The sequence below is a fragment of the Hipposideros armiger genome, unplaced genomic scaffold, assembly GCF_001890085.2.
Source record: "Hipposideros armiger isolate ML-2016 unplaced genomic scaffold, ASM189008v1 scaffold_13, whole genome shotgun sequence".
In the NCBI taxonomy this organism is placed as follows: domain Eukaryota; kingdom Metazoa; phylum Chordata; class Mammalia; order Chiroptera; family Hipposideridae; genus Hipposideros; species Hipposideros armiger.
In genome coordinates this window covers 1,080,800-1,103,660 of record NW_017731363.1, presented here as the reverse complement: position 1 = coordinate 1,103,660, position 22,861 = coordinate 1,080,800, and the positions used below count along the sequence as shown (strand labels likewise).

The 22,861-nt window shown below is 40.2% G+C and overlaps 1 protein-coding gene across 2 annotated transcripts in view; it reads left to right on the top strand.

The window, feature by feature from the left end:
• The window catches only part of VEGFD (vascular endothelial growth factor D), a 39,288-nt gene extending 16,752 nt beyond the window's left edge, over positions 1-22,536 (top strand). For both annotated transcript variants that reach the window (XM_019667356.1, XM_019667364.1), the window contains exons 2-7: positions 6,474-6,675; positions 10,000-10,190; positions 13,209-13,357; positions 14,708-14,808; positions 21,098-21,293; positions 21,892-22,536. In XM_019667356.1, coding sequence (XP_019522901.1) covers positions 6,474-6,675; positions 10,000-10,190; positions 13,209-13,357; positions 14,708-14,808; positions 21,098-21,293; positions 21,892-22,015 — 963 coding nt within the window. In that variant the 3' untranslated portion in view covers positions 22,016-22,536. The remainder of the gene's footprint in view (positions 1-6,473; positions 6,676-9,999; positions 10,191-13,208; positions 13,358-14,707; positions 14,809-21,097; positions 21,294-21,891) is intronic.
• The last annotated feature ends 325 nt before the right edge of the window (positions 22,537-22,861 follow it).

Below are 22,861 nucleotides of genomic sequence, written 5' to 3'. Positions count from 1 at the left end.
GGGGCCCTCTGGCATCCCAAGCCAGTTCTTAACCAATGTGCAACTCGGCCGGCCCCATTCCCTCCACTCTTAAATCTGCTCTGTACCCAACCAAAGAAAAGCCTTCTACTGTTTTCTTCAGTGGGGCTCCTTGATATCCCTAAATCATGCTTTTGTTTACTCTTTGAATGTGTTACTTGAATAGATATTAGGGGCAAGGGGAGAAGGGATGGAAATTTAGAGTTCAAATTAGTAGGATGCAGAAGGCCTTTGATTTCCCCACAACATGGACATTTCCAAATCCCTCCTACAAACCCAGCCATCATACCTTTTCAAATATCTTGCCTGCCATCTTAGTCACACTTGGCCTAAGCCTGAGCTATGGAGATCCTCATGCTTCCTCAGGGGAGAATGCCATGTGATCTTAGAAATGAACAGAGGGAGAAATGGCTACCATTCATATTATACCACAGAAAGCAGTATATACCAGAGGTGCCCAAAAAAATGTATACACATGACTTGTATTCATCTTTTGTTATCGGTATATATTGAGTATTACAATTTTAACACAGTTTTTTTCCTTTCTTAGAATGTGTATACATTTTTGGCACCCTCTGTATTTAAGTAATGGTAAAATCCTGTTCCAAAGGCTTTCAGCCTCACAATTTAGCAGCTGGCCTATGGTAGCCAGGACATCAGAGAATGATTTATTATTTAGGAGTGAAATCGCTAACAGTCTTGGATTAATCACTAAAAAAAAAGATGCTGCTGTAATAAAAAGCAGAGATCTGGTAACACTGTTTCACTTCCTTCCACTTGCTGACGGCTTTTTAATTATTTTAGTTTTGGTTAACGCTTCCATTAGAAAATGGGAAGAAATATGAGCAACTTACTTGGCAAAGTTTTGGTAGCTAAAACCAATGGTTTAAGTATGCGTTTAGGACTATATTTATACTTTTCAATTATAACTTTGTCTTGTGCAAGCCAATAACATAAAGTTAATTATACAAAAATCAACCAGTACACAAAGTTTATTGGAAACAAACCACCATTCTCAACCCTTTGTAAACATATGTCCCCAATGAATTAGTTGTCAGGTTTCTGCTTATGTCAAATTGTTAGTATTTCCACTTGTAATAGCAAAATGACTGTCAGCAAGTTCTCAGTTATTTCAAGCTATGTTTTAAATTATGAGGCTTAAAGTATGCTTAAATAACTCTGAGTAAACACTATTTTTATGATGATTTTTATGATGAGGTAAGTCACACAAGCCATTCAATACCTGTAATTCAATCCAGAGAGTTGACGTTTTCTCTTGAGTTCTCACAGTTGGATAGTTTAAAAATATTTCTGAGGTTGAATTAAAATTCATAAAAACTAGGAAGCCATACATCAGTCTGTATTTATGGATGGTATTGAATGAAATTAGTCTCCACAAATGAAAACCCTTTAAATATAGTATAATTTAAAAAAAATTTAAAAACCTATTTGATTGGTTTCATTTTTATATGGAAGCAGTCTTGTAACAAAATTTTATTTTGCAATTTGAATCGAAAGTGCAGTACTTATACTGTCCAACTAGAAGAAGCAATGAATGATCAGGAAAAGAGACGCTACTGACAATGAGCCTAATAGAGAATGATTGAATTTCCGAGTTGATAGAGACATTGGCAATTATTCAGTTTCATCCTCAGAATTTTTTAGATGAAAAAGCTGTGGCACACTTTAAAATCGATGCCTATTCCACAAACCCTATCTATGCTCGTCAAGCTTCCTCCTCCCCTCACTCCCAGAAAATTGCCTTGATTCAAACTTCACAGATAAGTGGGAAATCATAGGTCCCAAGCAATCCTGCATCTACAAACTCATGTCATTCTCTATGAGCCTCCTGTTTCAGAGGGTGACCCTCTCACCCTTTCATCCTGTGTCCACTTATCTCTGGAACTTACATTAAACCATCCCTTCTACCTTCACTTCTCCTGTATATGCATTCAGTTTTTTCCTCTCTGTTTGCTCTTTCCCTGAGCTCATAAACACATTCAAGGTTCTCCCACCTTTATTAAAAACATGCTTACACACACACACACACACACACACACACACACTCGCATCTGAATTTCCAAGCACGATGACCTTCTAAATTCATGCTTTGAGATCTTTTGTAGTCCATAGCAATGATAGATACAATATAAAATTGATCAAATGATGGTAAACATCTGCAGATGGCAAACATTTGCAGAAATGGTGCCAAAAACACAAATCTGAAAAAAATTAACAGATTGTATACCTTAAACTTACACCATGTTATATGTCAATGACATCTCAATAAAAGTAAATTTTAGAAAAACATGAAGCAGAAGCTGCAGAACTGATGGACTCTGAGTCTGGAAGGTGGAGGCCACCAAGGCTTCAGCACCAGTGGGTCATGGGCTCCATGAATGTTCTATTGGGTTGTCAGAAAAGCCATGACATATTTTGTCTATGTTTTTTGTTGCAAAAATGCATCATGACTTTTCCGATGACCCAGTACATCAGATCCATGAAAGAGGATGGAAGAGTTACTGCTCATTGCTGCCTGGAGCTGCGTCTTCTATGAGAATGCTTCACCAGGGGCAAAGGAGGAAGTAGATACTTCCTTGCAACCAGGAATTGAGCTAAAGTGATCCCCAAGTCATAAATACTCAACAGGGTTCTGGATTCAGGGCCTTGAAAGTCGGGGGGGGGGCGGGTAAAGCCACAGAACTTTTAGATGATGAAAGAATAGTGAAAAAGAAAAATGAATCTCCTAATGAAGATGAAACAACTAAACAAAATTTCAAAGCACACAGAGGTAATTATTACTAAGAAAGACAGCCGACAAAATGAATAATCAGGATATAAATCATATATGTGAAGTTAAAATATGAAACAATACTTCAAATAAGTATTTAGGACCCTCAAAGAGATAAAGGACTAATATTCATAAAATAAAATGACAAATTAGGAAAGATGTACAGAAATGAAACAAAAAGCAGATAGGAAAGAGAGTGAAGTAGAAATATTTGAAATTAGAAACATGGTGATTTAAATTAAAAACTTAATAAACTCTAGATTCATACAATTGGAGAACTGTGACTGGGGAGATGGACCAATTAATTTACCCATAACATGTTGAAGAGAAATGAAGGGAGGAAAAATAGATAAATATGAAAGCACATTTAAGAGACATGTAAGATCATTAAAACGCTCTAATATATGTCTGATAAATATTTCAAAAAAGAGAATAGAGACAATATAAAACATGGAATACAGTAAGACCCTGACTTACGAATGAGTTCCATTCCGGGAGAACATTCGTAAGTCGGATTTGTTTGAAACTCCGACTCGTTCGTAAGTCCGAAAAGTGTCTCTTATACACCTTTGATACAAATATACTATGTAAAGCCAATGGTTGAACATCTCATGTTATAAGAATGAGCGACGTCTACCATCTTTTCGCCTCAGTCCAATCTCTCAATTATTTTCACTTTTGTTTCCATGATTATTGCTTTGCACTACCTAGCAGTCCCCTCCACATCACCACTGCTTTTCCCCTTGCTTCCGGACACCCTGGGCTCTGATTGAGCCCTGTACTACTGTACACTATCGCACTGGACAGTAAGCACACAGCAACACAACTGGGACAATGTCTGGCAGACATGGGAGCTACTTCCACGATTTGTTCGCAACTCGAATGGACGTAAGTCAGGGACCTACTGTAATGAAAAGTAGAATGACTGAGAAAAGTGAAATTTTAAAAAAATGGGCAGCCTCAGATTGAAACCACTATGAAGGTCTCTGTCTCAACTTCCCAACTCTGCCATTGTAGAATGAAGCAGCCATAGACACTATGTAAATAAATTGGACATGGCTGTGTTCCAATAAAACTTTATTTATAAAAAATAGGCAGGCAGCAGGGTGAATAAGGCCAGGGGCTATAGTTTTGTTTTGTTTTGTTTTGTTTTACAGATTTTTATTGGGGAATTGGGATGGGAACAGTGCTGGGGAATTAGGGGAAGGGGAACAGACAAGTTGCTGTCGTTTTGTTCTTCAGTCTAGTTGTGGAGGACGTTGCTTCACTGGCCCATGTTGGCACCATCATTGCACTCTTCCCGGGTGAGGCAGATCAGTTGCCGGCTTCTGGATGGTTGCTCACGGCGGCTGCTGGCCGCTCACACTGGCTGCTGGCTACACACGGTAGCCCATGGCAACCCACTGCCACAGGGGCTGCAGCCTACGCCATCGCCGGTGACTCACAGCAGCCCAGCTCCAGGTTGAGCTGTTGTTCAGCATCTTAGCTGTGGAGGGCAGTGTCACTGGCCCTCATATGTGGGATCCGAACTGGGGCCCTCTGGCGTCCCAAGCCAGCTCTTAACCATTGTGCCACTCGGCCGGCCCAGGGGGCTATAGTTTGACAACCCCTGATCTAGAGAACTAGCTGTTGTTTATATTTTCATGTATGTCCCTCCAGATGTTTTACATATACATATATATTTAAATTATATATGATTAATTAACAATGGTTGTTTATACATGATGCACATAAATAATTTAAACAGAGATATAACTGAATCATATATGACTTGGACCACACTTGCTTTTCTGAGCACCCACTTTCAGACAGCGCAGTATCCATCATCATATCTAAAAAAAAACAAACTCCTACTTCCAAAAACCTGATGAATGATGCAGATTCATTTTGTCCCAATAAACATCATTGGTTTTGATGACCGCATAGTATTTCATTGTATACATGTATTGTTATTTATATAATCAAGCCCCTAATTTTGAACAATTGGGCTACACACTACAAATCTTTTATTAACCGAGGTTTTTTTTTCCTCACAAATCTAGGCATTGTATCAGTCAAGACAGTTCGTGCAACTGTGTGGAAAGCAAATTTTCAACATAAACTCTAATAGTGTAGTTTATCAGGAAGAAGTCTTTGAAATAGTAAGCAAGTTTAAAAAGGGGGACGAGGGGCCGGCCAAGTGGCGCGATGGTTAAGAACTCGCTTGGGATGCCAGAGGGCCCCGGTTCGGATCCCACATATGAGGGCCAGTGACACTGCCCTCCACAGCTAAGATGCTGAACAACAGCTCAACCTGGAGCTGGGTTGCCATGAGTCGCCAGCGACGGCGTAGGCTGCAGCCCCTGTGGCAGTGTGTTGCCATGGGCTACCGTATGTAGCCAGCAGCCAGCGTGAGCGGCCAGCAGCCGCAGTGAGCGGCCGTCCAGAAGCCGGTGACTGATCTGCCTCACCAGGGAAGAGCACAATGATGGTGCCAACTTGGGCCAGTGAAGCAACACCCTCCACAACTAGATTGAAGAACAAAAATGACAGCAACTTGTCTGTTCCCCTTCCCCCAATTCCCCAGCACTGTTCCCATCCCCCCAATTCCCCAATAAAAATCTTTAAAAAAAAATAAATAAAAAGGGGGACGAAGGGCTCAGAGGGTTAAAAGTTAGAAAATCATGTTATCAGGACCTTATAATTTCCTTGTGTGACCATAGGCAGGGTCCCCAGGACTTTCTGGGTCAGTTTCTCAAACAAATGACAGATGAAAACAGTCGTCATTGGCTCCTGTCACAAAAATAGTATGATTTAAAAATCTATATTAGTTTCCTATGGCTGCTGTACCAAATTACCATAAACTTGGTGGCTTAAAATAACAGAAATGTATTCTCTCACAGTTCTGGTATTCAGAATTCCTAAATCAAGGTTCTCGGTAGGGCTGTGCTCCACCCAAAGTCTCTTGGTGAGAATCCTTCCTTGCCTCTTCCAGCTTCTAGTGGCTCCAGGCCATCCCTACCTGTGGCTGCATTGTTTCAGTTGTGAGGGCACAGCTCAGCTCCAAGTCAAGTTATTGTTTCAATCTAGGTGTGGAGGGTGCAGCTCACTGGCCCATGTGGGGATCAAACTGTCAACCTTGGTGTTATGAGCCCTGAGCTCTAACCAACTGAACCAACCAGCCACCCAATGGCTGCATTGTTTTAATCTTTGTCTCCATCTTCACAAAATCTTGTCCTTTGTGTCTGTGGCTTTCCCTCGTCCATCTCATAAGGACACTTGTCTTTGTATTTAGGGCCCTCCTGGATGACCCAGGAGGGTCTCATTTTAAGATCCTTAACTGCATTACATCTGCAAAGATTCTTTTCCGAAATAAAGTCACATTCAGAAGTTCTGGTGGTTAGGACATGGACATATCATTTGGAAGTCCACCATTCAAGCCGCTACGATATTGTTTTTAAATGTTCTGAGAACCCAGGGGCATAATTCCTTTGATTCAATCATGAGTGAGCAAAATGTGAATCAAAACTACTAGATGTCATTTTTCCTAGGTACTGGTGTACATTTAACTCATCTCTCTAATTTCTTTTCAGCTCTATTTACATTTTTAAGTGTTGGTAATGAAGATTATCAGACAAACTAAAACTTCAGTAACTTGCTTTTAAATCAATCTTTTTTTTTTAAGCGGTCAATGTTAGAACGATCTGAACAGCAGATTAGGGCGGCTTCTGGTTTGGAGGAACTGCTACGAATCACACACTTTGAAGACTGGAAGCTGTGGCGATGCCGACTAAAGATGAAAAGTTTTACCAGCACGGACTCGCGCTCAGCATCACATCGGTCCACTAGGTTTGCAGCAACTTTCTATGACATTGAAACACTAAAAGGTAGGTGTGTTGTGTAGACCAATTGTTGCTCTTTCTGAGATACTAACAAAGGCACCAATCTCTTCTGAAAGTTTGAGCAGGGCAGGCATGTGTCAGGGAGAGAAACAGGGGAGCTTTGCTATCATAGCTTTGGTGTTGGTGGAGAAGCCTGGTTTCCTATGTCTACTCCACAGAGAAATATATTCAATAGGATTTTGAGATAAAAAACCAACACAAAGAACGCTTCAAAATATAGGAATATATTTAACTCAAAGATATGAGGGCAAAGCAAATGCAGACGGATGTTTCTTAATAGAAAAAACTCACTGGGTTTACTTAAAAAATAAAACAACCTAAGTATTCATCACAAGGGGGCATTTTACTGCTGTACATACGTGGATAAAAACTAATAGATTAGGTATAGCTTTTGGATTTCTTCAAAATTCTGTGATTTTTTTTTTTTAGTAAAAATGAAAAGTAGTAGTTGGAAGCTGAGTTGTAACAATGCATACTGGTATTACTAGGGGAATAATGGAGGGGGAAATCTCTAGACGCAAGAATCCAAACTCCAGACTAGAAAATAACATAATTGGAAATAAAGGCAATGATTGCTCCCTTGTAAGGTATGGCAATTCTTTGGAAGAAAACCATTGTCTGTCTGGACTATGCCATAATGAATGAAATGCTTGCCAAATAATACTGTGTGGCCTCCGATTAAGCATTTAACTTTTTTGATGACATGTAAAAGCAACCCAAGACACTACTGGGGCATTGTTGATCTAGCATTTTAGATTTGATTAAGCTATGATTACCTGGTAATAGATCATATCTATTGCGTAATTCAAACTGACCAGTAAGCCAAAATTATTGTTTTCTTTCTTTCTAGACTTCTCTTTATTTTTTTGCATTTGTAAAAAGATGATGATGTCGCACAGGCTGCTGTTGTTGGCTGTGGGGAAGGCTGTGAGTAGGCAGGGATAAATCCCTTGGCTGCACTGTGGGCATGCGTGTGAAGAGAATTCTTTGTGCTCATGTGTATGACTGTGTGTCTAAATGAGTTGAGATAGTTGGAACCATGGCCTAGAACCCACTTTAAGCAGAGGTCTGAAGCTCTAGTTGTATCTCTGTGCTGAATTAGCATGGACTTCATGAAAGCAAGGGAGTTAGGCCACACCTGAGATCCAAGGCCTGTCTGAAGGCCTGATGTGAGTCTGCAGATACTCTGTGAAGATGGAGGTAGACAAGCTAATTACCATAAAACCAAGACTAGGTGATAAAAAAAAGTCAGTGACATTGACATTTTCTAAGGAGGAAATCATTAAAAAGTTGAAAAATGTATTTAAAAGAACATAAAAAACTCTAAATGTGTCATTACGTGGGGGATCATCTGACCGTTTTTTACTAAGTTAGAAACACCAAAAATCAAATGGGCGTGTTACATCAATTACAATTTGTTATTAACTCTCCCTCATGGATTTCAGGGTCATCGTGGGCGCAGGGCAGTCCTGCCAGGCAGTAGTAAAGGATAGTAGAGTTATAAGGCCATTACTCTGTGGCATTGGTCATAGTGCCACACAATTTTGATTAAAGTCTTGCTGCTCCAGCTCTCAAAACTTAGTTTTATTTTTTTAAAAAAGGAAATGGACAGCAACATTTAAGGAGAAGTTTGAACAAGGACTATTTTTATAAGTTGATTACTTGCTCTTTCCAGGATTCGTGATTAGTAATAGTGAATTAAATAATACCCATGTTAACACCTCATTAGGTAATTTATCTCTCATATTTATCACCTTCAGGATCTTTCCATAAACATTCAAAATCAGAAGTTTAGTGATTGAAGAAGCAACATTTGAGGAAAGTTGAGATTAAGGGGGAAAAGGATATGGAAAGCTGTTTTAAGGGAGTAATTTATAGACTAGGGTCAGATCTCCAACAATATTATTGTATCTGTGTACTTCAAGCAGACATTCTCTCTGTATCTTCTGGTGGAAACATGTTCACATATTATGGGAATTCAGAATAATCTGGTAAGAGAGCAATACAAATTTTTAAAGATGGGGTAAAAATGGAGAAGAGCTTATCTATTGTTGCATAACTCATTACCCCAAAACTTAGCTCCTGAAAATAACATTTTTTATCTCACAGTTTTTGTGGGTCATCCATGCACACATGGCCTAATTGGGTGTCTCTCCTTCAGGGTCTCTGTAGAGGCTACAGTCAAGGTGTCCATTTGGGCCACAGGCAGCATCTCAAAGTTGAACTGGGAGAGGGTGTGCCTCCAAGTTCACTCAATGGCTGTTGGCCAGAGCCCACCCTCAGTCCCTTTCCAACCTTCCCAGCATGACAGCTTGCTTCATCAAAGCCCGTAAGCCCAGAAGGCACAAGCAAGAGAGAGTGCCAGCAAGCAAGAGAGACTGCTAGCAAGACGGAAGGCACAGTCAGTTTAACCTAGTCGTGGAAGTGACAGCCCATCCCTTTTGCTGTATTCTCTTCATATGAATGAACTCACTAGGTCCAGCCCACACACAGAGGAGGGGATTACACAAGGGTGTGCACACCAGGAGGGGGCATCATTGGGGGGTCAGTTTCAAGGCTGCCTGCCACAGGAGGTTTGTACTACCACCGTCAACATATAATAAACTGCAGTTCCGTGGCAAGCTGAAAGAATGCCTTTAAATGTTGTCTTTGTCATAAAATTGAATCCCTTCCCAAAAACATCCATAGAAAGGCTTTACAACATTAAATATCAAGTGTCAAGTCTAATTTAAAAAATAAACTATGAGAGAAAAGCAAGTGCTGTTTTACAAGAATCTATGTAACCCTTTTATTTCCACAGGCTTGTCTCTTTTTCTTGTTTTTCTCCAGTTCTCTAGAATGACCAGAATATTTCTCCTCCCATCAAAATGAACTGTCTTATTTCATCATTTATATAAATATCAGTATTGGACACTTGCAAATGAGAAAACTCTCACTTGAGGCAAGATTAGTTCCACTTACATTTTCACTCGTGTGTTTGCCAGGTTTGAATCCTACTGTAGTTTCTTAAGCAACCAACAGAAATGTACTTCTTGATGGTGCCAAAACTTGCCCACGCCTGGCTTCCAGTAGAAGACATGCTATCCAGCTGTGTTGTGTAAATTGTTTAATAAATAACACGTGTTATTTCTTACATGGTTTGAATTTTTCTGAAACCAATCTTTGCTTAAAGGGCTGACAAAAAATATCCATCTAGTAAAACAAACAAGCACTACAAATGTGAAATGACTGTGTCCAGCATAACCCTGGCTCATGTTGGCATGTCAGGGCTATTTCTGTTACTCCCCCCAATGAGCTCCCTCTCTGCAGTTATAGATGAGGAATGGCAAAGAACCCAGTGCAGCCCTAGAGAGACATGTGTGGAGGTCGCCAGTGAGCTGGGGAGGAGCACCAACAGGTTCTTCAAGCCTCCCTGTGTGAACGTGTTCCGGTGTGGTGGCTGCTGCAATGAAGAGAGCCTCATTTGTATGAACACAAGTACCTCGTACGTTTCCAAACAGGTATGAGGACATCAGCAGGTACACCCTCTCCAAAGCCCTGATGATGATAGTGTTGACAGCTACAACTAAGCTTGTTGCCAAGCACTGTGCTAAATACTTTCCTTGTTGTCTCAGTTAATCCCTGAGATAAGCTAAAATGGTATCTTATTATCCTCCTTTATACATGAAGTAAGTTATGGCAGAGCTGGGATTCAAATCCAGGTCTGTGAGACTCCAGAGCCTGAACTCTTATCAGTTACTGTCTCTCTGATGCTATAATGTCAAGAATCAGAAAGGCATATGGAAGTTACTAGAACAGATGTTAAAAGGAATGAAGGCAGCTACACTGTGTTGTGTATTTGTTAGGTTCTGTGTTATGCTAATGGAATGACTGAGAAGAGTAATTTAATAAAGGGTGGGGCTGAGTTAGGGAAAAGTAGAAAGGGATGGTGCAGTACCCAGAACTAGCCAACAGGGGGAGCTGTTCCCACCTTTGGACTGAAGAGGCAAGGAGATGGAGCCGTTATGGGACCCTGAGAGAAAGTGGAGACGAGGGCTGCTGGACTGGCCGGAGGAGTGGCGGCCACTGCCAACCCTTAGCCTGGCAAAGAGTCGGGGAGGGGTGGAAGAGGCAAGAGGAACTAGAGATGCAGTCCATGGAGGGCAACGTCCTGGGACACAGACCTCAGTGGGGAAGGAAGGAGAGAGGATGGCATCTTTGGAGGGGCAAATGGCCAATATCTAGCACAAAAGACCTTTCAACATAATTCTGCAGTCCCCATGAAAAAAAAAGAGTTCTCCCCTCTCCATCTTATAAAATCCCTTTTGCTCCATAGGTGAGTTTTTCTTTTTATCGCTACCATATTGTTATAAAATGTAATAAATGTTGCATAGGAGAGCAATAATAACAAACTTAGGGAAACACATTAAAAAGCTATAAGTCAAACTACATTCTTTTGGATTCTCTGTTGCAAGTTCCTCATGCATGTTGATATATTCATTTACTTGTCATATTTGCTTATACAATCTATTCTTCTGTATACAATATGTACAATATGTATACAGTAGTAGTGCAGTAAAATTACATATGCACCAAATATGTCCATGTTAGGTAATCTTAATTGGATGAAAAGAATAGAATGTTGTTTTGCTTGGTAATAAGTTAACTTATCCTTAATTTTGTTCCTCCTACCCCCTAAAATATCTCTTAAACTGTAGAATTTCTTTTTCTAAATCCTTTTAGAGACTCTTGGGACTTGTAAAAATTCTGACCTCTACTATTTGACAATCAGGTTAAAAAATAACATAAGTATGGCTAAGCATCAACGGTCAGTAGAAACAAAGCTTGCACAACACAAGAGGCTTTAGTAGAAACAAAGCTTGCATAACACAAGAGGCTTTAGTTCATGACAGTGTTATTCCCTAGAGCATAGCTGAAAAATTTCGCAAGAAGATGAAGTTTATGCAAAGTAAACACTCTAAAAACACTTTTACTTAGATTCATGGAAGTTCCATTACATATTAAAAGGTCGGAATAAACACAACTTTAATGGATTGTTTCTGCTTAATAGAGAGTTGAGTACTTTATTTTGAGTGCTATATTCAACAAATGATTGATTTTAAAGAATGTACTTAAGTATAAGTGTACAACAGATTTTATTTCCAAATATGCATATTTCAACATTTTAATAGTGGGTTCTTTAAGAAAAAAATCCTACCTCTCATTCCAAAGTTATGGACTGTTTGATGAACTATCTCTTAGAAACAAAGTGAATAAATGAATACTGTATGTAGTAAGAGCTATATGGGATGGTGACTGAATGGAAAAAACATTAAAAATCAAGTTCAAATTCATCCCTACATCATAGAACCACTGTAGAAACAAAGTAATTGATGTTTCTCTAAGTTCTACTTGCCAGGATCCCACCTTGCTTCTTCTGGTCATAGCAAGTTCATTCCAAAATGTGATAAGGTATATTCTTAAGAGTATCCCCTCTAGCTCTAGAGTAAACTGCCTGGGTTCAAACCCCAACTCTTCCTATTAATAGTTATGTGGCTATAGGCAAGTTATATAACCTCTCTGTACATCTGTTTCTTCATCCATGGGGGGGGGGCGAGGGTAAAAAAACCACACCACCTTATAATGTTGTTATGAAGCATAAATGAATTAATATAACAGTGCTTACAACAGGGCCAGGCATATAGAAACACAGAAAGAATTATATTAATGTTACCTATAATTAAGTGGTTGGGCATGATGAGCTTGTATCAGTCAGTTATTACTAGGCAATGCTGCATAATAAACACTGTAAAACTCACAGCCTTCAAACAACAAAGACTTAGTCTCACTCATGTATCTGAGGTTCAGTTAGTTTAGCATGGCTTCAGTTGGGCTTGACTCCAAGCTGCAGGTTGAGTCCAGGTCTGTTCCCTTTGTCTCTTCTCCATTGGACCAGCGAGCCTGCCAGGTCATGCTCTTCCCATGGCTACTGCACACACATGAGAAGACAAGCCCCACAAAGCACCCACAGTTCAAATTTGTAGTTGTGTCATGTCTGCTAACATCCTGTTGGCCAAAGCAAATCACATGGCCAAGTTCAAAGTCAGGGAACAGGAAACTATAGTCCTTGAATAGAGATGGTATGAGAAGGCCTAAGCAAATCGTTTTGAACAATAATCTAGTCACCATGGTCTCAAATAAACATCATAGCTATAATTTCAGTTAGTCCTTACTATTTATACCCTAATTTAAAGTGGGAGCAGGGACCAACAGTACCATTTTACAAAGGTACCAGTGAGTGACACAGAAAAGTTAAGAGATTTGACCAAGGTTAAATACTTGGTAAAGTTGGATAAGTCCCCAGTTTCCTCACTTTCAGCCTGGCATTCTTTCCATCACACCAGCCTTTATCCTTATGAGTTCTATTCTTAGTGGACAACTTTGCTGAAGTCATTTCCATAAAGGACAAAGGCAAAAAGGCAGACTATAGAAATTATTATTTTTAAAAATATGTATGTATTATGATTATCTTTCTCTAGCTCTTTGAGATATCTGTGCCTTTGACATCAGTACCTGAATTAGTACCTGTCAAAGTTGCCAACCATACAGGTTGTAAGTGCTTATCAACGGCTCCCCGTCATCCATACTCCATTATCAGAAGATCCATCCAGGTCCCAGAAGAAGATCGGTAAGCATTTCTTGTCCTCGGTTAGACTTGTTCTTGCCCTTGCCAAAGCTGTGTGTGTGGGATACTTAATTAATTATAGTGTCATCACTGTCTCTTCAAGCTCTTCACCTTTTAGCTTCTAACCCAGATCTACTGGTAATAGCTATTTGGCAAATATATTTTTTATTAGGTGTTAGATGTATATTGCAGTAGGACCAAAAAGCTCAGTGGTTATTAACTCAGCACGTCTACTTATGGACACCTTTGTTCATAATACACACAGTTGAAAAACTTTATTCTAGCCTCAGATTTGGCACATGGTCCCTCATTCCAGAACAAGCATTAAATAAAACTTATTTTAGGCTGTTTATACATTTCAGTCCCAAAATTAGGGGGGAAAAATAAAAAGATTCCTGGAGTCATTGGGGAGTGGCAAAACTATCTGCATCTGAGGTTGGCAACTTTCTAATGCTTCTTCTTAAGATTACCAAATGGAAAATTCTAATTTTACATTAAAATGACTTAAAATTAATTTGACTCTGAAATTTTCTTGAGAGTATTTTGTGATTCTTCATGACACAAATTATGACACCCTGAAGTGTTCTGACATCAAAGGTAAGAATCACTGATTTGGGCAAAAAAGATTGAGACACAAATTCAGGGCAAATTACAAACACTGAATGAAAACATGAAGTAGCTCTCGCTCAAGAGTTTGAGCTCTGAGCAACAGCGGTTCGATGCCCAGCCTGAGCTGAGCTGCCGCTGAGCTGCCGACAGGTGGCAGGATGGCTCAGCTAAAAAATAAAACAAATAAAACATGAAGTAGCTAAGTTGGGTCCTTAGATCTTGCTAAGGTAAAGCAGTCAGCTCTTGTGTGAGTGGCAAGTGAAGGTGTGAACTGCTGGTTATGTGTTAACACTGAACCCGGGAGACACCTCTTCTTCTCTCAAGCAGAAAAGAAAGCTCATGTATAAGGAACATTTATCCATCAGGTGTTCCTGCTGTGCTGGCCAATGTCTTTATCTCCATTTTAAAGAGGATAGTTCTTAGGTGCTATGTTAGAACAATATTTACTTTTGGTAGATAAGTTCTGTTGATTGACAGCTAATTTGCATTGTTTCAACACCAAGTTTCTTTAAAAGATGATAACTTTCCAAAGTTACAGTTTAGTTTCTGATGGTTTCTACGTAGAATATTTGTAATTACAGAATTGCTATCTAATAACATGCAGTTCAGGAAAATGAATTAAGCTCCTTAAAAATTTTAACCATTCTCCACTTAGAAATGTATTCAATGCTTTAGAAAAATGTTCCAAAGATATTGCCTTTGAAAGATTTTAAATGTGGTTGTTTCCTCCCCCTCCCTCCCCAGCTGTTCACATTCCAAGAAACTCTGTCCTGTTGACATGCTATGGGATAGCAACAAATGTAAATGCGTTTTACAGGAGGAGAATCCACTCGCTGGAATGGAAGGTAATGACAGCAGCATGAAATAATAATATTGGGTTATTGGAAAAGTCATGATGTATTTTGTCTATGTTTTTCAAAGGTCATTTATTTATATAAAGAACTAAGATCAATCAATGATATATTGCCCATTTTGTTCGATAACCTTTTGCCATCTTTCAGTGAGCTTCATAATTCCTCGTTTATAGAAGGACCTGTCTTTATTTGTGAAAAACTGAACAAGGTGCTGATTTACAGCCTCATCTGAATTGTACGTTATACCACACAAGGAGTTTTGAAGAGAGTGAAACAAGGGGAAGTCTGATGGTGCAAGGTCAGGCGAGTATGGTGGGTGTGGCAACACATCCCATCCAAGCTCCAATAATTTTTGACATGTGATCAAACTTGTGTGTGGTCTCGTGTTGTCGTGATGGAACACAACTCCTTTGCAATTAAGCTCTAGACGTTTCTGGATGATGGATTTGTTCAAACTGTCCAATTGCCGACAGTACACTTTTGAACTGATTGTTTGGTTCCTTGGTAGGAGCTCGAAAAACATGACACCTTTAAAATCCCACCACACTGAGAGCATAACCTTCCTCTGATGAATGTCTGCTTTCGATGTCGTTTAAGGCGAATCATCACGTCGGGACAAGACTGTTTTTGCACCACATTGTTGTAAACAATCCACTTCTCATCACCAGTTATCAGTCACTTAAAAAAAGGATCATTTTCCTCACGTTTAATGAGCATATTGCAGATGTTTATATGCGCCATCAAATGGACTTCTTTGAGTTCATGCGGACCCCAAATATCGAGCTTGCTTATGTATCCCAGCTTCTTCAGGTGGTTGTGAACACTTGAACGATGGATGTTCAATGTTTCTGCAATCTCTTGTGTCATGTAACGTGGGTTTGACTTGATCAATGCCTTTATTTTGTCGTCATCAACCTCAGTGGGCCTCCCTGACTGAGAAGCGTCGTTGAGATCAAAATCTCCAGCACGGAATTTCGTGAACCATCGTTGGCACTGACGTTCTTATAGAGCATTGTCACCGTAAACTTTATGCAACTTTTAACAAGCTTGATGCGCGTTCTTCCCTTTATGGAAGTAAAACAGTAAAAAATGGAAAAATGCACAGTTTGGTCTTCCATCTTCAACTTGTTGTAAAATCTCCAAAACTCAACCCAATCACTCAATTTTTTTAAAGAACGAAGCTAGAACTGTCAGCTGTCAAATGGCATAGCAATAACATAGATGCAAATGACTCTAGCACTTCCAAAAATGAAGTAGTGCCATCTGTCGCAAACATGTGTCATGAGTTTTCCGACAACCCAATAGTGATAATAAAAATAACAATAATAGCAACTAACATTTATAGAGTGCTTACTATGACCAGACAATGTTGTAAGCCTTTTTATATGTATAAACTCATTATATCCTCACACTAACCCTATAATATACTATTATTATCCCCCTTTCCTACAATTACGAAATAGACACACCAAGATGTCTAGTAATTTCCTCAAGGTCACACAACTACGAGTGATAGAAGCAGTCAGATTCCAGAACCCTCTGTACTATAATTATACAGTAAGTCTACCAATGCACCCTCTGCTTTCTAATCTTAAAGAAAAGCCCAAAGTGATTAGAGCATCCTGAAACATTGAATTTGAAAGGGGATGGTAACCTTTAGTGAAAGCCACTTCAGAACTAAACGCTTAGTCAACCATATTTTACTAATTTATTTGTATAAAAATCTCACCAGAACATAAAGTAATTTTGGACTTGTTGGTTTCTTTTAACTGTGTCATGTGAAAACATGCCAATCATTTCAAAAGGGGGCAGGGGATAAGACAAAAGTTTTTCTGAAACTAGGGCTAAGTGAAAGCAAAACATGGCTGCCGGGCAAAGGGGAGTTGGGAACCATAAGAGACAGGTGATCATCACTGCCCATAACTCATAACGCTATGATTTTGGGTGATGAACATTTGGCTGAAAATGAATGCATTTTTTTTTGTTTATTTCCCGGATAATTTCACACGATTCCACTGAAAAACATTAAAGGAATCATGCAATTTGAACCTTGCTTGTTTTAAACTGTGATCTACAAGCAAGACTTATAGTAAGGATTAAAGTCTAAGGAATCAGTCCTTAGAAACTATAAATAACATCCTACTTCCTGTATTTCTGCCTCTCGGCTTTCTTTGAAATGTTTTCCTGAAAGCTCAACCCCGGGTTTAAGGGAAACTTAAAGTTCATGTAGTTGAAATGCCCGTGCAGATCTTGAATGTCATCTACATGCTTCCCACTGAGTGTTCAGTTATCTTCTGCTAGATCATACATCAGTCACGGGGAAACTTGCCACCCACTAAGGTAGCCCATTTGCTCTGGCCACACTCTTGTTGCTAGTAAATTATGTGGAACCTAAATCTCTCTCTCAATCCAATGGAACTACAGTGAGAGTCACGTATGTAACTTACATTGTATAGGCCTCACATTAAAAAGATCAAAAGAAACAGGTCAGAGGAATTTTCTATTTTATTTAATCCCACATATCAAAAATAGTATCATTTTAACATGCATTCATGTTATAAAACTTATCAATGAGATATTCTCATTTTTTGTGTGAGGTCTTTGAAATCCAGTGTGTATTTTCTACTTACAGTACATCTCAATTTGGACTTGCCATTTTGTGCTCCATATGACTAGTAGCTACCATGTTGGACAGCCCAGCTCTAGAGCATCAACTCATTAGTTCAGGGTTTACCCTACAGGGCCATGTAAAACATATAATTCTTTGTCCATGTGACTCATTTTTTTCGTAGTGTTAGAAAGTTATTGTGGGAGGCATAATACATAGAGCTTACAGGCTGTTCTAGTTGAGGTTTCTCTGCTACACAGCTTCTGAGAGAGATTTGTACTCAGGAGGTTTGCATGCAGACATGATGCATTAAAATGTGAGACGGATTCATGACTGGGCAGGGGGAGAAGCTGAACTGCATCGCAGTTGCTAAGAGGTGTCAGCCAAACCTATGGGGAGCTGAAGCTGGGACAGCCCTTGGGAGGTTGTCCCAAGTTGAGGCAAAGGGGCTGGGCCCTCTGGACTGGATATAGGCTGCCTCAGGGAGGGAACATACCCTTGGGTGAGGTGGTCTCTTTCTACTGAAGTTAATTCCTGGGGAGGGATTCAGCCAGTGCCCATGAGTGCTGAGGGTGAAAAGAGTAGTGGGGAAGGAGAGCAGTGTTCTGAGCCGGGGGAAAATGAGTGCTCAGGAGTGGAAGTGCAAGAATGTAGCACATGGGCTGCTGGAAGGAGTTCAGCATGGTGGGGACGTAAAGAGAGGGGGCTGGGTAGATGGGAAAGAGGAAGCTGGAGAGGTCCACAGGGAAGTTTGTGAACCTTGTCCCAGAGCTGTGATGTGATGCTAAGGGCAAAGCGAAACCACTCAGCTGGTTCAAGCAGGAGAATGACAGCACCTATTAGAATTTCAACAAAATCAACCCAACGACAGTATAGAAGAGGGTGGGTTGGCCCCCTACGGAAGGAAAGGAGACAGGGGACCTTCTGGGAAGTTGTAGCAATGATGGAAGTGAGAGGCACAGGGTAGTCTGGATCACAGTCACTTCTAATTTTCATCTCCCATAATTCAATTAATGTGGGCCAAGTTCACTGTCATCTTTCTAGTATTCCCATCAAACTAATATCATATACTGAGCTTGCTGTTCACTACCTTTTTCACACATGTGGCTGTTAAGCCAACTGCCTTTTCTACAATGATCTCTTTCCTGAATGGGCACATTTAGGTTAGTGAATCCAAGTCCAACTTAGTTTCATCTTGTTAGATTCAGGTCATTGCTCTAAACTGTTACAATACCCAAATAAAAGGTGGTGGTAGGGTGGGGAGAGTTCTGATTCTATCATTTAAATTCCTCAAGATATCCACAATTGCAAAAATTTACTTAGAAAAATCCCATTTTATTGATAAGAATGATAAATGGAACAAGGCTGGGAACAGAGTACATTGGTATCCCATCATCAACCTCCCCAGGATTGGCATCAGTGTACCATAGTCCAGGGTACCGCCCTTAGCTAGTTGCTGCTTCACTTGGTTCTTCTACAACCAGTTTCTGTTACTTTTAACTTGGCTACAGGGATTTAGGCTAGCCTCTGCCACCTACCTTGCTGAGGTTCAGCAACACCTAGTGAGCTGTTTCCCTAAATCATCTGTCCAAGAATAGAGCTGGTAGCTGCCTGAAGTGTTCTGAATGAGTCTCTACTGCCACCTTGTGATCCATGCAAATCTTTTAAGTCCTTCTTAACTGTCCTTTAACAATCTATTCTCATCTTGCCCCAAAGGAACATCTGCCTTGCTGGCATTTGGCTTACAAAACTCATCTTTTTTCTCTTCACACAATTCAGAATGCAGTCTCCTCAGATCTAGCCTTCCAACACACCCATTCTACATCATCCCTCAAAGATCATCAGCCACAGAGCAGTTAAAACTATGAGACTGGATGACAGGAGGTCACCATTTTGATGTATCATTAATGGTCAGATATTGGCAAGAACATATGGTTTAACTCAATGCTCAATGTCTTGGACTGCTGGGTGGGGTTCTGCAGAGACTCTGTACATCATCTGGCTTCAGGACCCTTTCATTACACCAAATAAACTAAAAAATAAAAGTTTATCAGGTGTCTATTTTATGCCAGAAAGATGACACCTGGTCCCTATATCTTTTAGGATGTTTAAATTAATGGACAAAACAAAGAAATAAACAGCCAAATGTAAGCAGTGTCAGAGAGCACAAGATGGAAATATGCATAAGGCCAGGACACTCGGCTAAACTTGCAGAATTTGGGGAAGATATGGGGGAGGGAGGATAATTAGCAGAAGGAAGGAAGTACATGGCCAAAGGCATGGGTCTGAGACAACCTGGCATATCATGGGAACAAAAAGTACTGTACTTTGGCATGGACGCAACGTAGGATGACAGGAGAGGGGGGGAGAGGGAGAGAGGGAGAGAGGGAAAGAGGGAGAGAGAGAGAGGGGAGAGGGGAGAGGGGAGAGAGGAGAGGGGAGAGAGGAGAGAGAGAAGAGAGAGGAGAGAGGAGAGGAGAGAGGAGAGGGGAGAGAGGAGAGAGGAGAGAGGAGAGAAAGAGAAGTGGAGCCTGGGAAGTGAGTAGGGTTTCATTCATGGAGGGTCTTGCATGTCCTGGTGGGAAAATTGGCTTTTATTGTGAAAGAAAGGGGAATCTTTTAAGGTACTTAAAGTAGTAGAGCGATGTGATTAGACTTGTTTTTGATAAACTTGTGGAGAATGGACTGAAGGAGTAAAACTTGTGTTGGCAAAGGAGTGACAGCTATCTACACAAAAAATAAAAAGTACTGACTGAATTGAGGCAGTGGCAGTGGTGATGAGAAAGAAAACAAATTCAGGGAGGCAGAAAGGGGGTGGACATGGTGACTAGGGTCAATATGGCAGGTGAGTCCAGAGTGATGGCACCATTCCTTAAATCAGGCAAACTGGAGAGAAGCAGGTTTGGGGAAGAAACTAAACATTATTTGCTCCAAAACCTTCAATAATGCTAAGGTGACATAGTCAAGTTCTTCCGAAGTTTCTCTCTCTTCCATTTTTTGCAATGAATTTCAATTTAATGATCAGCATTGGGCATGGAGCAGTAGTTATCCAATTGTTTTGTACACATTCTAGAAGAAAGATCTGTCAGCTAAGTGTGTCAAAAACTTCTCAGGCCCTCCTGTCTCAGGTGAAAGGATCTTCCAGCAGATGTCCATGGAATCCAAGTTTATTATCACTGTTGCATCTTTTATATCAGTGTTGTGATCTGTGGTGAGGAATAGATCACCATTTCCACCCACAGTCTGGAAGGTCTGAGGTATATTTCTACAATGCCAATCCTTCTATTCCTCTCTCCATTTCGTCTTCCCCTAAAATCTGGGAAGGACTAGACTCATAATCCTCAGACATCCTATATTTTATTACTAATACTTGGTTGTGAAAATTTGCATTTTAACAAGTCACCAATGTAAAATAATCTCTAAAAAATCTTACCAGGAATATTCAGCTTCTAACATTTTTATCACAAACCGAGGAGAACGTACAGATTCTCTCTTTGCATTGTGAAACTAGAGGTGAATTTCCTTCACCCTGTGCAAAGATTAGGCGAAAATCTACAGGAAAGATTTCATAAATTCCGGTTACTCTGGAATGATGTACAGTATACATCCACTTTGGGGATCATGCTATCCATGCTACAGCTGTTCGACCAACACTTGTCTCTTTCTGTTTAGACCACTCTTACCTCCAGGAACTGACCCTCTGTGGGCCTCACATGAAGTTTGATGAAGATCAGTGTGAGTGTGTGTGTAAAACATCCTGTCCTGGTGATCTCATTCAGCACCCAGAAAACTGCAGCTGCATTGAGTGCAGAGAGACTCTGGAGAGCTGCTGCCAGAAGCACAAGATATTTCACCCAGAGACCTGCAGGTGAGTGACTTGTTTACTTTCACCTTAACGTGATTCATCAACGTGTAATGTAAATGCTATTTTGATTCAGTGGTATTCCTTCTGAAGCCATTTGTTTTTCAGTGCCCAAGCCCCTTTTTGATAGTGGAACAGAGGTTTGGCAACTAAGGGATAAGCAAGAGTATACAGAGTGATGATTAACTGAGAAGTCAAGAAAATCCTGCCTGCTGTTGTTGGCTTATGGATCTTAAGCAAAAGCTAAATTGATGAGATTTAAGCAATTATTTTGGGGGTTTTCGGATCAGCAGGCTCTTTGATTTAATCTCTCTCTCTTTCAATATATGTCCGTATATGTTTGTTTGGTTGTTTTTTCTTTGAGGAAAGGGATGTCACTGGATTTAGATAGCAAGAAATGTATTGATGAGAACAGCTAGAGGTTACTGAGTGCACTTTAATAGATTTTAAACCCATGTGGGATAACCATTCAGGATTTTATATTGACATTTTAAATGCATATCTGGAAATTTTACTTTGAAAACTTAATCAAATCAGAACCGAGTTATTCCTTTGAATGTGGTCGTTGATTCTGAAGTCTTGTGTTTATTTTCTTTTGCAACAGCTGTGAGGACAGATGTCCCTTTCACGCCAGAACCTGTCACTCAAAACCAGCGTGTGCCAAGCATTGCCGCTTCCCAAAGGAAAAAAGGGCTGCCCATGGGCTCCACAGTCCAGAAAATCCTTGATGCAGCTTCGTTCCCAAGCTCCCCATCCCCGTCATTTTAAACAGCATGCTGCTTTGCCAAGTTGCTGTCACTGTTTTTTTCCCCAGGTGTTAGAAACAATCCATTTTACATACTACCGCAGTGAATCCAGACCAACCTTCCATTAAACGTCAGCTGAGGATTTCCTGGTTTGCTGACAGATGTCTTCTCACTGAAGATGCCTCTGCACACCAAAAGATGGAGAGAAGGGAGCCTGAGGAACCCCTTGTGTTTGGTGAATGAAAAAGGTTTGACCATCATGGAATGACGGGTGCCACGTGACTCATAGCAGATGAGGCAGTTCGCCCAGTCTCAGAGTCCTTTGCTAATCGCAACTCTCTTGTGACTTATTCTGATTCTTTCTTATGCAGATTTTGATTTGTATGATCCCCACTGAGTTTCCTGATTACTGTCCAGCTTGTAGTTTTGAGTTTACTGAACTACTGTCTGTTCCATATTTAAGTGTATTTAAAGAAAATAAACACCATATTCAAGCCGTCGAATTTTGTGTGTTGTTTAATATGCTACCACTCTAAATGTTATGCTAAAGAAAAAAATGGTTTAAAGAAAGAAAGGAATTTAGAAGTGGGAAGCGTGGGGAGAGACATGGGCACAACAAAACTTGACGCCAGTTTTGGAAAATCTAAGCAGTAGCTCTCGGAAGGTTTAAGATGCTAAACGACGTTAAATAAATGTGACCCAAGAATCAGCTGGAAACCAATCTTTGCTTTGAGATTCAATTCAGCTTGACTGGATCCCCATCCCATGGCTGAGGAGAGCCCACTGACGCCCTTGACATCTTTGAGGCTCATGTTTCTTCCGGCCACC